The sequence below is a fragment of the Plectropomus leopardus genome, chromosome 4 (genome assembly GCF_026936395.1).
Source record: "Plectropomus leopardus strain MGB_pleo_1.0 chromosome 4, ASM2693639v1, whole genome shotgun sequence".
NCBI lineage: Eukaryota > Metazoa > Chordata > Actinopteri > Perciformes > Serranidae > Plectropomus > Plectropomus leopardus.
Genome location: NC_142179.1, coordinates 21,648,225 through 21,662,413, shown reverse-complemented (window position 1 = coordinate 21,662,413; position 14,189 = coordinate 21,648,225). Strand labels below are relative to the sequence as shown.

Genomic DNA, 14,189 nt, shown 5'->3' with positions numbered 1-14,189 from the left:
GGGGTAGTTATTGTTAGTATAATAAGGTCACAACAATGTGACATGTCAATCCCCCATAATGCAATGCTCCTGGCAAAGCCAAACAGCATGCCCCCATTTGACACACTCACAAATACACAAAGTGCACAAACAAACACACAGACCAGGCACTGACTCTAAATAAAGCAGACATGACTGAGCCGTCCAGGGGACTATTTTACCTCCCTATCATCTATTTATGGACAGGTAAGAGCTTTACAATTCTAATGCACGATTATGGTAAAATTAATATTTAATTATTATACTTACAGTATATATTCATTCTATTTCCTGTGAAAATTTTGCATCAATAGGCAGTAAAATTCTGTGTTTGAAGCATGACAACCATATTTCTTTTATTTCCTTTTTCTTTTTTTTTTAAGTTTGCAGCATGAAAACAGATGATTGACATTTTTTTAATTGCATCTGGCAATAATGTTAAAAAGTTTCATTAAAAACATCATAAACTTCACTAATACGGAACAAAGTGTCATCTTAATGTTCATGTTTGAAATTCTGACCTCTTATACAACAGCAAACGTGCCATTATTTAAAAAAAAACCCCCACCATATCCACTACTTTATTGATGTTCTGCACAATATTGCAATATTGTGTTTTAACCAATACATACCCTCCTGCTAGACCAAGTGCTCTCTGCATTCTAATTTCATTTTCATGTGATCCTCCATCATCTCTAAGGAGGTGTAGAGGGTGATGTGCTGGCATCTCTGGCCCCTCCAGTCCACCTGTCAGGGGAGAGGCTGGGCTGGACCCTGTTGGTCTGTATGGTGAGTGACTTCAGGAGAGGTCACCTAAAGGTCAGCTGGAAGTCTCAATCTGAAGGCCACATGTCCAGCTCACCATACAGCTTCGCTGTAAACAGGAAACATCGAGGCAGCAGCGCTGTGGCGATCATCACAGTGGCGACCCGTGACTGGCCCTTGTACAGCTGCTCTGTGAGTCACAGACGACACCCAAAAGTCACCAGGAGACACCACACTACCTCATCAGGTAGGACTAGAACTGATGGTGATATCTGTCATTGTACCATTTTAGTTATTTTATTTATTTATTTTTATCATTTCAGATCGTAGAGACGTCTGCTGTGAATATGAAGAAAAAGGAGGTATGTTTTTAACATTTTTAAACATCATACTGATGTTGCGCCTCATGTTAATGTGTGTGGTTTGTTCCCCAGATGTTGCTGTGTGGACAAACACCGTGGTTGTTGTGGTTATGAGGCTGATTCTCATAAAGATCATCATCTTCAACAGTTTGATGACAATTTACGCTGTTATCAAGTGGTAAGAAGATGAGTCTGTGTGCATCAGTAAGAAAATAACCAGGTTTTCACTCACCTTTATAATGTTGTCTCACAGTGTGGAAATGTTTTTTGATCTAAAATAGAGGGCTTCTGATGTACCACGTCACCTTGAAAAAGAAAACCCAGAGAGGGAACTCTTTCTTGAGTGAAGTCTGCACAGTGAGGATTTCTGCAGTTTCACGTCTTCCCTTGAGGTTGGCTTTTGATAAGGGCTTAACATCGATCTTTGGATTGGAATCTCGTGCATTAAATGGGAAATTATCCACTGCAGGATCATAAAAGCAGCAGGTCTCAAGTGCTTCTCATCTTCTGTCGCGCCTTTTCTCGCTGACATCCCAGGTGTTGCCGACAGTGGCAGTTGAAAAAAGATTGCGTTGTGAGGTCAAACCTGGTATCTGATCGAAACCTAACCTCAGACAGATGGGTTAGTACACATACTGTTATACGTGTGTGTGTGTATGTGTGTGTGTGTGTGTGTGTGTTTGGGAGATCTGTGTGTATCCTTACTCTAATCTTTAATCCTGAATTGCTTGTATTGCTAAAATAAATGTTGGAAAAACTTGACTCAAGTTTACAAATAAACTGTATATTTTTGTTCTCTTTTTTTTTTTTTTTTTACATAAATAAACAGGAAGTGAGCTTGGATTGTTTTGACTTTATTGTTTTTTAAATAAAACACTTGCACACAGTTTTTTTCCTCCATTTTTTTTTTTTTTTGAGCGTCTTGAGTAACACACTGACATAGCAACAGAGCACCACTAAGTGGCAGTACAATCACATCTGACATTTTTTAAATTATTTTCCAACAGCAAGAATATGGAGCTTAACTTCCTCTACAGGACACTACGTTCATAAATAAGTTAAGTATTTCAACATTGACCAGTCACTCGTCACCAAACTGACACTCACACATGATGTAAGAGATCACATTGCCAAAAACTGAGATTAAGCTGATATGACAAAACAAACTGGGCATAATTATACAGAATGTTACATTTTAAAAAGGCTCATAGTGTCGAGGGTTGACGTGTCTATCAAATGGCATACATTTCCCACAACACACTGCTGAAGCACAGCAGACAGTGCGGTAAGGTTCTCAGTGATTTGCTGTGTTTTGTTTACACTCAGTATCTTACACGTATCCCAGTAACGAACAGCTCGTCAGTTCTGGCAGTTAGTAAAACAGTCTACAGTAGCAACTTTAAAAAAAAAAAAAACAGAAAAGAGTGTGAGGAGGAGGAGGAGGAGGAGGAGGAGGAGAGGGGTGCTGGCTTGGTGGTGAGTTATGATCTCCTTTGTACATAAAAACCATACATTATCTGTCTTTGGCTCAAATTAACACAACAAAGAATACAGAGAGAAAACATACGTGAGCCGGTATCGTCACAGCGTCTTGGCAAACAGGTGGGAATACCTGTGACATGATTCTCAAGAAGTGTTCAACCAAATGCAAAGCAAATTTTTTGCACGGTGTCAATCCATACAAAGTCAATGCAAATACGTGAATAGGGGCAAATATGTGTCCATGCGAAGTGAAATGTTTAAACTTGAGCAAAAAATTTGCATGACTGTATCGTGAAAGCCACAGGCAAATTAACCCTCTGGCAGGTACAACATGCTGTTGTTTCCCCCAAAGAGTTTAAGTGCGATAGATAGACTGATGGGATTAACACTCGCTTGAAATGTAACGTGATGGGTTCTTACTTGCGATATATTCAAAGTAAATGTTTGTCCATTTCTTAAGTTTTTCTGTCATTAACATGAATAACTACGTCCTTTGTTAAGAAATGTAAAGTTAATAACAGTAATTTCACACAGAAGCTTTGGCCTATGGCCCCTCTGAGCCCTTGGGCCCCTGCGCAAGGGCCCGGTAGGCCCGAATGGTAATACACCCATGGTGAAAGCCTATCAGCACTGAGATTCTCCAGATGTTGCCATGAATCATAATTGGAGGAAAGACTTGTTGCCAACTCTGGGCAAAAAAACAAGTGGGCGAAGCCATGCACTACATGATAAGTTCTGAAAATATGCATTTGTTACTTTATTCTGGCTATGGGTTGTGCTTAACTGCGACTCAAGTCAGCACTAACATTAATGTGAGCTGCCTTTCCCAGTTAATTAGCGCAACCGGCCAGCGGCCGCGTTTGCACAAGTAACATGAGGTAAAAATTCACTTTGCGTTTGTTCTGAACACATTCAGAGGGAATAAAACAATTCCAAGCATGTCACCAACTGGTAAAACAAAACAAACACTGACACGCACACACACACACTTTTACACACACTCGCGCATATTTGAAATCAGGACTGAGGAAAAACAACAAATTCGTACAGCAACAAAATAGTACTGATGGCATTTGCTGTGACAATATTAATAATACATTCAAAAGAGAACAACTCACATTAACTGACTCAAAATGAGACGCTGAGTCAAATCAGCTCCTGGAAGAATGATGCTTTTTAACAAAAAATGGCAGCTCCTTGTATTCAACAGACTTTTACATTGAAAGGATCAAAAATCGAATTAGAGAAGGTCTCCAAAGCTTGAGTCATTGCAGATGTTGTCGGAGGACCTTAAATGAGAGGAAGAAACACTGATGTGGATTTGTTAAAAAAAAAAAAAAATTAATAAAGTGCTTCTGTTAAAACAAACGTCCTCTGTCTGAGGTATTAAAGAAAAATCACATCAAATGACACAAACAAACTCTACGCCATTACACTGTGCACTGAAGACAAGCTATTTACAGTTTGGAGTGTATATCCACACACTCTGCTCACCCTCCCAGGTATGTTTTTGTCATTGTCAAGTGTCTTATCCAAAGATGAAGACAGATTGTGAAAGCCGTCATCACATCTCCTGTGTTTGTCCCCAGAGGGCTGATTCTGCCAGGTCAGATGCAGTTAGTGTTGCCAGTCTCTCCTGTGCCAAAAACACTTGTTCCCAGTAACTGTCCAGCCTGCTGTTTCCTCTCTACATGAGCGAGAAATCAGTGCTCAGTATCAGTGCTCAGCAAAAAACTCCCGAAACTCTCTCTCTAGTGCACGCACATACACAAGCCTCCAACTCCCGCTCTTACATCAACGCCATGGTCAGAGCACTCAGCAGGAGCAGAGCCAGCCGTCTGACAGCTTGAGAATCAGAGTGTAAGGTGGAGGTGGCAGAGCCACGGGGGTAGATCCTCCATCTATCCCTGTGTGGGTGGAGACTCTCCATGTCTTTCTGGGCGCTGTATGCTGCCACTGTGAAGTTCGCATCCCCGGTGGTCAGGAGATCAAACACACAGGAGTGGAAGTAAATGTCCTGCACCTCCAGCTGCTCCCTGCAGCGGTCCTTGGCCCCCTCCACACTGAAAACCTGTGTGGCACCGTAGGGGGATGCTTGTGTCTGTGAGGAGTAGCTGGGCCGACGCAGCTGCTGAAGCTGCAGGCCGAGTGCAGGAGGGGAGAGGGGCAGGGGAAGGTGCCCCGCCTGGTCGATGCGTTCTCCTCCGGGGCAGCCGTTCAGACAGAGCTGCAGGTCCTGGGTGGCATCGTAGGCCTGAGCAAGCTCTTCTGGGATCCGCACTGCTAGGGTCAGGTAGCGGCCCAGCTGGCGAACGATTACAGTTACGCCAATGTAGCCAGCGTGCAGCTCCACGTGGCGCCCGGGGCTGCGCTCAGAGATCCACAGAGCGCGCACCTTGCCAGTTGCACCTTCTGCACCAGCAGAAATGTGGATGGGGTCTCCGCTGCTCACAGTTCCATCATCGAAGGCAGCAGGGAGGTTGTCTGTGACAGCCTGGTAGACCCTCTGGTCGGTACAGCCCTCGTAGGGCTTAAAGATGATGGTGATCTGTAGAGAGGGTGAGAGGAGCATCAGGTAAGTTAGAGATATTAAGTTCAAAGAATGAAAATTACTGATACAATCAGTTGATAATTACAATGTCCGTTCGTTAGATACAGAACAAACACAACTACCATCAAGGAGAGGAGCAGAGTTGAAATATTAAATCATTAAGTTGCAGAGCTGCAACCGTTGATTAATAGATTAGTTAATTAAGATAAACTTAATGTGGAACTTTTGCCTATGTAAGTGTTCACAGTTCACCTGTGTGGTTTCTGCTCCTTACGTGCACAGTCTTTTACAAAAACCTTTAGCAAAACGCTGAAGTATTATGTTTATTTCCTTATTTCCTGCAAGACAATGCCTGTGTTCTTGGTGTTTATGGTGATGATATATTTTGTTGAACGAGTCAAATGGTTGAAGACAGATTACAAAACTAGGATCTAGCAGCCAACACAAAATAAACCAGTCATTTATTTTTGTATGTAAGCTACTAATTAAAAATCGTTTTGCTGTTTTTGATAATCAACCTTATCACAACACAGAATATCCTGATACTCAGTGGCATTGAGATTTGCTTATAACCCCATAAATTAATGGAGAAAAACATTGCTAGATAAATTGATAATCAATCGTTTCCACCAGAGAGATCAGGTAAAAGGTCTCTCACACACTCTTGCAAATATTAACATTTCACCGTTACACAGGTTACTGACTCTCATCACGCTACATTTGAGAAATGACTAAATGACTTTTTAACAAGTCGTAATTTGACACAGCTATGCAAACATGCTGACACATGCGCGCACAAACACACACACACACACACACACACTTAAAAACACACAGGGCTCAGTGGTGAGTGGATGCAGGGTGTGGTGTGAGCATTACGGTTAGCATTAGCATCATAGTTCCGGTGAATGGCTGCTTTGTTCACATGACAGCCGTGAGGAATGAGGCTTGGCAGGCCATTAAGCCTGGAGGCCTGTTAATGTGTGTGTATGCATGTGTGTGTGTGAGAGAGAGAGTGTGTGTCCCTAATAATCGTGACTAATAACTTGCCCCACCTCTGACACAAGGTCAAACCTTCAGCTCCACAGTGTAACAACACCACTATTTGCTTAATGTGTGTGTGTGTGTTTCTGTCGGCGTGTGCATGACTAAGTGTATGCATGGGTGTGTATGTGTTTTAATAATTAAAGCTATTGACAAAGAGAGAGGCAGATCATCAGGATATAATAACTATCAACAAAGCTCCTTTAACACCACAAAGATCACCTTGTGTGGCTCCCCATCCACTGGGTGCTGCATGTGTGTCTTTTTGTCACAAAGGGATACAGACCCTTAACACACACACACACACACACACACACACGCACGCACGCACACAGCGCTTTAAGCTGCAAGGAGTAGCACTTCTGAGACACACAAATGCTTGCGAACACACACATGGGTAAACAGTGGGTCCTTTCACACATCTCATTCCATGTTATTAGAGGTCAGGCTACATGCAGCCATTAACCAAGTTCGGTTTCCAACACAGCTTCAGTCACAAGAGATAGTCACAAGATCAACCTCACACCTGCGAGTCGAAAAGTAGAGCAGGGAGAGCGAGCGTGTTTTCTAGCCTTACATTCATAACATTTCTTACTCTGAGGCACAGAAAAACAACCTCGAGGTCATTATGGAAAATGCTTCTCACACACATGCGCGCGCACAAACACACACACACACACACACACACAGAAACTAGATTACACCAGCTGCTCTCACTTAAGAAACTCTCCCAGCCTGAATTACAGCAAATTAGACCCCAAAAGCCTGCTTCTCTCTGCTTCCCTCCTTAGAACTTCTCACCTTATTGGTTGCTGTGGCACTGGAGCCAGGCACCACGGGAACATTGGTGACCTGTACAGACAGATAGTCATTATCGATGAGAGGCCACGCCCCCTCCACCTTACAAGTCTGGAAGCTGTCCTTAAACGTCCTCAGGTGCGGGTCCCCGAACAGCCCGCAGAACAGGTACACGGGCCGAGAGTGGCTGTGGTCGTGGCCATGACCGTGGCCGTGACCGTGGCCGTGACCGTGGGAATGTGTGTGTGCATGCAAGTGGGGATGGGCGTGGGCGTGCTGGGTGCGACTGTGGTAGTTGCAGGGCTCGTGTTGGACCTCAGGGTGTGTGGAGGATGTGGGCCCGTCTCTCGAGCAATTCCTCTGGCTCATGAGGTCAGAGATGCCCAGCACGGCCGAGTGGAAGACCAGGTTCCCCCGGCAGGACTTGGCTGTCCTCTGGGTGCAGGCCGAGTATGCGCGTAAAGCCTTGCAAAACTCGGTGTGGAAGCCATCCACGGCCGGTGTCAAGTGGGAGGTCAGGGAGACAAAGTCGGTGGTGCACTTCTGGATACGGCACTGAGGGGCGGCCACCTGGCACTGACCTGGAGAGAGATGTGGAAATACTGTTAGAAAAGTGACCAATTTAAGATCATCACATGCATTTAACTAGAAACAGGATGTGCACACAAAAATACGGTTACTTTGAAGTTGAAAGCACGATGCTACCGGTCTGTTATAATCCAACCCAATAAAACTGGAAAAAGAATCTGGTTAAAGTGTTGATGAATCAGTAGCGCCGCTGCGTGAGTGTCATAAACCTGAGGAGCAATAAACCAAAGAGCAGTCAGACAGAAAAGATAAAGAACTTTTTCCCACAAGGAGTGAGATAATAGTACTTATATAGACAGGGAGTACATAACACGTACTGTGTTACAGACAGAGAGTGCAAGATAATACAAGGTGTGCTATGTATACAAGCATTTTAATATATTTGTTGAGACTGTGTCAGCAAAGATTGAAGGGTATTGTATTTGTGAGCTTGTGTACCCTGAGTAAAGAAAATACACAATCAAAAATGTATCTTCATTAGCAGAGGTGTGGACTCGAGTCACATGACTTGGACTTGAGTCAGACTCTACTTCAGACTTTAGACTTGACAAAAACAAAAAAGACTTGCAACTTGACTTGGACTTTAACACCAAAGAGTTGCAACTTCACTTTGACTTAATACCTTTCCCCAAGCCCAAAGTTCAAGAGGTATGTTATTTAAAAAGTGTGCCACTAATCAAGCCATTCCCCTTAATTTCCTGATTCAACTATTATTAATTTCCTGCAAGTCGAAAGTTAATTCCCCAGATACACTTAAATTCAACCAATCTGACAGCATTCAGTTAAGTTGCAGGAGAGAACTATGAAGAAATAACATTTTGTAGCTGAGTGCCATTATAATTATCCTGGCATTTTAATTGACAAAAAACCTACTTTCAAATTCCATGTTTACATGCTGCAGTCAAAGTTGAGGGCAAAATTAGTCTTTCTTATTTAAAAAAATCCTGCTTTCCATTATTCATCAAAAAAAGACTTGTTGAGGTTGTTTTCCTCTTTTTATTGAACAATGGTGATGTTATTTACGGGCAGGCGTCCAGTTTCACTCTCCGACCTTTAAATGCAGATCAACACTCAGCCTAAAGATTTATCACTGGTGACAGCTATGGGACACACCATTGTCTTCTTTTTCAAAAAGAGGAGGGACCTGCATTTAATTTTCCTTATTTCCAAATCTATCAACCATGCTAACATGGACTTTTGGTAGTCACTGTACCTGTTCTCAGTCACGGCTCACCCTGCAGGTGCCAAACATTGGTACATAGCAAGGAAGATCAGCCTTTTTCTACCAAGCCGCATATACTTGGAATACGCTTCAACAAAATTTTGAGCTGTCCTCGTTGATAACACTGAATGAATTCCAAGATTTAATAGTGATTTCACTGACTGTGACCGTCATTGTTTTAGGTTTGTTTACTTTTAGTACAAGCCTTTGCAATTTTCTGTATCGATAATTTGTTTTAAATTGAATGTTGAACTTTGGCACCATTGAAAGGTTCACCCTCAATATGTTTTCCAAGACTTTAAATAAAATAAATGAATAAATGAAATAAAAAAAATACAAATTTTAAAAAAGCAATCATGATTTAATACATTATTACTCTGTTGTTGCATGTAAGACTTAAGGGAATTTAGTGGCATCTAGCTAAGAAGATTGTAGAACTGAAACCAGCTGAAACATCTCCAGTCAGTGTTCATTGTTCAGGCGTTTTTTTGTCTGTTCTGGGCTACTGTAGAAACATGGCGGTGAACATGGCAATCTCCATAAACAAGGACCCGCTCAATATGTAGATATATATGGCTCATTCTAAGGTAATGAAAACAGGACAGTACTTATTTTTAGGTGATTAAACATGAAAGAAAACATACTGATTATATTCTATTCAATTTCTGCCAATATATTCCCCTAAATCCTACACACTGGGATGTTAAAATGGCATTACAATTGGCCAAGAGCACATTATGACTTGTTAAGGACTTGAAAGTCAAAGTCACTCAAAGACTTGAAACTTGGGAGTTGAGTGAAAAGACTTGAGATTTACTTGGGAATTGCAAAACGATGACATGTTCCCACCTCTGTTTATTAGATATAATTTCAAGTCTTTTTTGTCACTTTAATGTTTGTTTACAGCTATGAGCAGGCTGAAGTAAGGAAATGCATCCAAAACACTGATTACTCTGTCCCTGTAAACCCGTTAGCAACAAATTTCTTGGCCCGAAATTGTCCCTGATGTTTTATCTGTTGCTATATTTCTGAATTTAACAAGGGTCAAACCAGCCTTTTATATCATAGATCATCAGAGAGAGAGGGAGGTAGAGTGAGAGAGAGAGATTAGAGACCAGACCTAATGCATCAGTCACAGCGTGCTCCTATTAGATTAGACCAGAGAGAGGCTCTGCAGTGTATCGGCAGCTGCACACACACACACACACACACACAAATAGCTATCTTAGAAAGAATGCTGCTTGTGCTTCCGTTAAACGCACGCAGTCAGTGATGTTTAGATGGTGGTATGATCTACTAATGGCCAAGCAAAAAGCAGAGAGCGCGTGGTGTGCACTGAAATCAACAGATTCCCTTAATGTCACACCACCACTTCACAACCACCAACACACAAACACACACACACACAAACAGCACATTCCAGCCCTTCTTTGCACATTTATTTGATTTTGGGGCATGACGGAGTCGGGCGCCACCATTTGGGGGCAGTAGTGCTCTGAGTTTTAGAAATCAAGGTGCAGGTACGGCCCCCACTCGCACCACGCTCCAGAATCTCTCTCCTGCCTGTTAAATACTGACACCAACCTACAGACACACAAACCAACACACACACACACACACACACACACACACACACACAGGCTGCAGTCCATGCCAGCCACCACTGTACAGACGGTCTGAGTACTGAGGACACATTGTGTCTTTGACTGGCGCTCCAACAGCCTCCTTCTTTCCCTCCTATCTGCCCCGCAGTACCTAAATACCCAATCTAATCAAAGTGGGTTTATTCTCTTTCGGAGGGGTATCAGAATCATGAGCTGTTCTAAAAAAACACACAAAAGCACTCATTCACTGACATTTTCCCAGCAGGGTGACGTAGTAGACAAGAGTCGACCCTGTAACTGAAGGACTCGGGTTCAAACCGCTGACTTAAATGAATGTTAAAACCTCTCTGATGACAGGCATCTGCTGAAGTTTCACACCAGCTGCAAAAAAAGACTTCTATGTGATGAATTACAATATTAAAGCTCAAGTTCTTAAATTTTTGTGCTTTAAGGCTTCCAGTGATCTTCCTTTTCTGAGGCCGTCCTCCTAAACGTCCTTTCTAAGCACGAGCAGCTGTACTTTCAAAAGAAAATCCAATCTATGCATATAAATAAGCAATTTGTGGTAAGTCGAGTCGATGTGATGAATACTGAATTGACTTGGAAATGTTGTTAAGAAGAGAATAAAGAACTCCTCTTGTGAGGAGCTGATGCCGTTCAACACATCTAGAGCCTGGTTTGTGTCATCCCCTGGGGTGAGCATCTAATATAGACACAATAAAACAGCCAGCAATGCCCACAGCACTCCTTCCATGCCCTACCACAATATTAACCTCTCCTTTTCACTCAGGTCTCATCTCATCTTTTCTCTCAAGCCTCATCTGCTGTTATTTTTTTTTCCAGCTCAAATAATTTCCCTCCATCAGCACTCTTCTGATATTATATTCTGTTTTCAGCCTTCAGCTCTCTCGGTCCCTGGCCGGCTTCTCTCCCCCGCATCCTGAGGCACCCTCTCCACCATCAGACAGAGGTCAAAAGATCCTCCAGCTGAATCTCTCCGGCTCAGTTTAGCGATTCTTTGTCTCCCCATCCGACAGCCTCCAAATTCTCTGATCTCTGGAGATCAGAAAGGGATCTACTGGGATCATCTCTCAACTGAGGGAATGGCTTGTGAAGTGCTTATTGATCACCTTGTTGTGTGCACTCTCTCTCTTTCACACACACACACACACACACACACACACACACACACACACACACACTGAGCTCAAATCACACAAACAGCTCCTCCAAGCTTAGAGATACAAAGCTTTACAGGAGCTCATGCACTCTCTCGCATAGACACTCAGGAGTGTAAACATCAACTCTGACATTCCTGCCTCGACATCTGAACCGACACAAGGAGCTGAAAGCCAGAGCGATATGCGATAATATGTCTGAATGCCTTGAAATGTACAAGTTATAACAAATAAAACAACAACACGCTAAATAATACGCATTCTTTCCAGGTGACGCACGTGTAGCAGAAGGTGCCAAGTGGGTCTTTAATGTGGAGTGGGTCTCTCTGTTCCCACCAGGCTGCGTGCAGAGGCGGTTTTGTCCCGCTGCCTGAGCCGTGTTAAACTAATTACTGGAGGTGTGACTGCTCAACAGACAGCCGCCACAACAGCCGACCCCCTGCACACACACACACACACACACACACACACACACACACACACACAGCCTCTGCCCCCCGAAAGAAGCTGGTTTCTGGAAAGGGGATTGCTTTTTGCATCTGTGTTGATGAATTTAAAACCATTGAGCAATGTGGTAAATAAGTGGTTAGATCATGACCTCCACAGAGAAGGAGTCATTATGTTTTAGTCTAACAAACACCTTATTAACCTTTGGCTTTCATTAAACACACTCTTCTTTTGTTTTCTTTCTCTGTCCAGCATGTGGCTCAGATTGCGAGGTGTGAGTCTCTGCTTTTGGTGGTTAAAAGAAGACAAACAACCACAAATTCAGACACATCGGCATTCAAAAACAAATTGCTTGTTGCTTTTTCCTTTACATTGTTTAACTTTGATCACTTTGATACTATCTCTTATGATGCATTTTGTTAATTTGCATATACACTATGTTCCACAATAGATGTAGTCAGATTTACAACAAAGCAAAGCCCTGATCCTAACTTTTTATGATCCGATTTACACTCAGATAGATTGTTTGCTTCAGTATTGCTCTGACTAAAGCTGTAATCTGTTAAACATGGACATGAGGAGAGATAGTCACCCTCTCTTCCCCTCCTCCATGAGCCATTAAGGGGCAGACAGGAGAATGACGGCCCAGGAGAGAGGAGGAGAAACTCGATCCGTGCTCAGACTGCTGCACTGCCGCTGGAGAGAGAGCCATTGTCAGGCAGCACTGGGCCCAACACAAGGATCGGCCACGCAATGATTACAAACCCCTAATAATTACTAATAAAGTATCTGATCGCGACTAAATGCAACAGACTGGGAATTAAGAGTTAACTGTGGTTGCAGTTTGTGCACCGCGCAGCAATAAGTGCGAAATTGGACAACAAAGTGCGTGAAATTACAGATTAGTTGCGATCTTGACCGGGGCACATGAGTTGCTGAAGTGCAATCAGTTACCTATGTGAGCTCCGCAGCAGAGAGCGATGATCAGCAGCAGCAGTGGCCGGAAGCGGCGCACCAGAGACGGGGAGGCGAGGCGCTCAGCCCCGCGGCAACAGCATCCGGCTCTCCCCATCCCCGTCCATGCAGGGCCAGGAGGGGAGAGTGGACAGACCTCCAGAGGGCGAGGAGGGGTGGTGTCCAGGCCTTCTCACTTCTTCTTCTTCTTCTTCCTCTTCTTCCTCACTCTTGTCTCCTTCCTCTCCTCCTCGGGTGCGCAGGGGCATTAAAACACAGCTGCTCCGCGGAATGCAGGGCGGAGGGGTCGAAAGGCAAAACAAAGTGCGAGGAGAAGTCACTTCGTCGACACTTTTACTCCCCCCGCTACAAATCCACACCCCCCACGTGATTTTAAGTGCGCTCCCTCCGCGGTCGGACTTTCGCCTTGATTGTGATCACTCTGTGCTCTCCTCTCTCGTCCCCAAAACACGCACAATCACATCTCTCCCTTCCCCACCAGGCAGGCCGGGGTTTCTCCTCCACTCCTCCCCTTTCACTTTCTCCTCCTCCTCCTCTGCTCCTCCGACAAATCAATAGAGAATCAACCAAACCCTGCTGGCGGAAAACCCGCCTCCCACAACTCTCTCCCTCTCTCTCTCTCCCTCGCTCTTTCTCTCTCTGTCTACAAAATAATGAAGAGGTCGGAGATAAAAGTTGTAAAACGTTGGTAAGATGCCATTAAATCACTGTGTATACCGAAGAGAATAATGGGTTTCCGATGCAGTGCTGCCGAGGTATTTTATTTGGCAGAGTGAAAGCTGATCAAGAGAAACCAGAGCCTCCAAGACATCACCATATTTCTTTGTGTGTTTTTGTCACGTTTTCTTTCCTACTTAATACTACTACTACTTCTACTGCTACTACTACTACTACTAATAAATTTACCTGCGCTGTCAAATCTGACAAGTGGATTTTACTTTACTTTACTCCCGAACATGCCAAGTTTTTTTAAAAAAAAATAAATAAATAAAAAGAGCATTGTATTTGAATTTCACACAATTTACACAGGGTTTTTATTTTTAAGGGCCATTTCCTTCTGTTCAGCTACAATTTTGTTGCACTGTTGTTATTAATATTATTTGGTATATTAACAAATTTTGCCTTTACAGCATTTTTATGTCACTAATCTTGAAG

At 43.3% G+C, this 14,189-nt stretch overlaps 2 protein-coding genes across 5 annotated transcripts; one reads left to right on the top strand and one right to left on the bottom strand.

Moving 5' to 3' along the window:
- Positions 1-113: 113 nt before the first annotated feature.
- On the top strand, positions 114-2,175 carry LOC148189772 (uncharacterized). 4 transcript variants are annotated; one of them, XM_088076836.1, is made up of 5 exons: positions 114-225; positions 719-1,030; positions 1,107-1,145; positions 1,218-1,323; positions 1,427-2,175. In XM_088076836.1, coding segments are annotated over exons 1-5 (513 nt in total). In that variant the 5' UTR covers positions 114-170; the 3' UTR covers positions 1,428-2,175. The 4 variants fall into 4 exon arrangements, with proteins under 4 accessions (XP_087932962.1, XP_087932961.1, XP_087932960.1 ...); XM_088076835.1 differs by having other exon boundaries at positions 1,218-2,175; XM_088076834.1 differs by having other exon boundaries at positions 1,107-1,323.
- Positions 1,984-13,535, bottom strand: rgmb (repulsive guidance molecule BMP co-receptor b). Its single transcript, XM_042488956.2, has 3 exons — positions 13,014-13,535; positions 7,024-7,601; positions 1,984-5,175 (listed from the first exon to the last, which is right to left on the bottom strand). Exons 1-3 carry the CDS (start codon positions 13,129-13,131, stop codon positions 4,417-4,419), a joined length of 1,455 nt encoding a protein of 484 aa, XP_042344890.2. The 5' UTR covers positions 13,132-13,535; the 3' UTR covers positions 1,984-4,416.
- Positions 13,536-14,189: the final 654 nt, after the last annotated feature.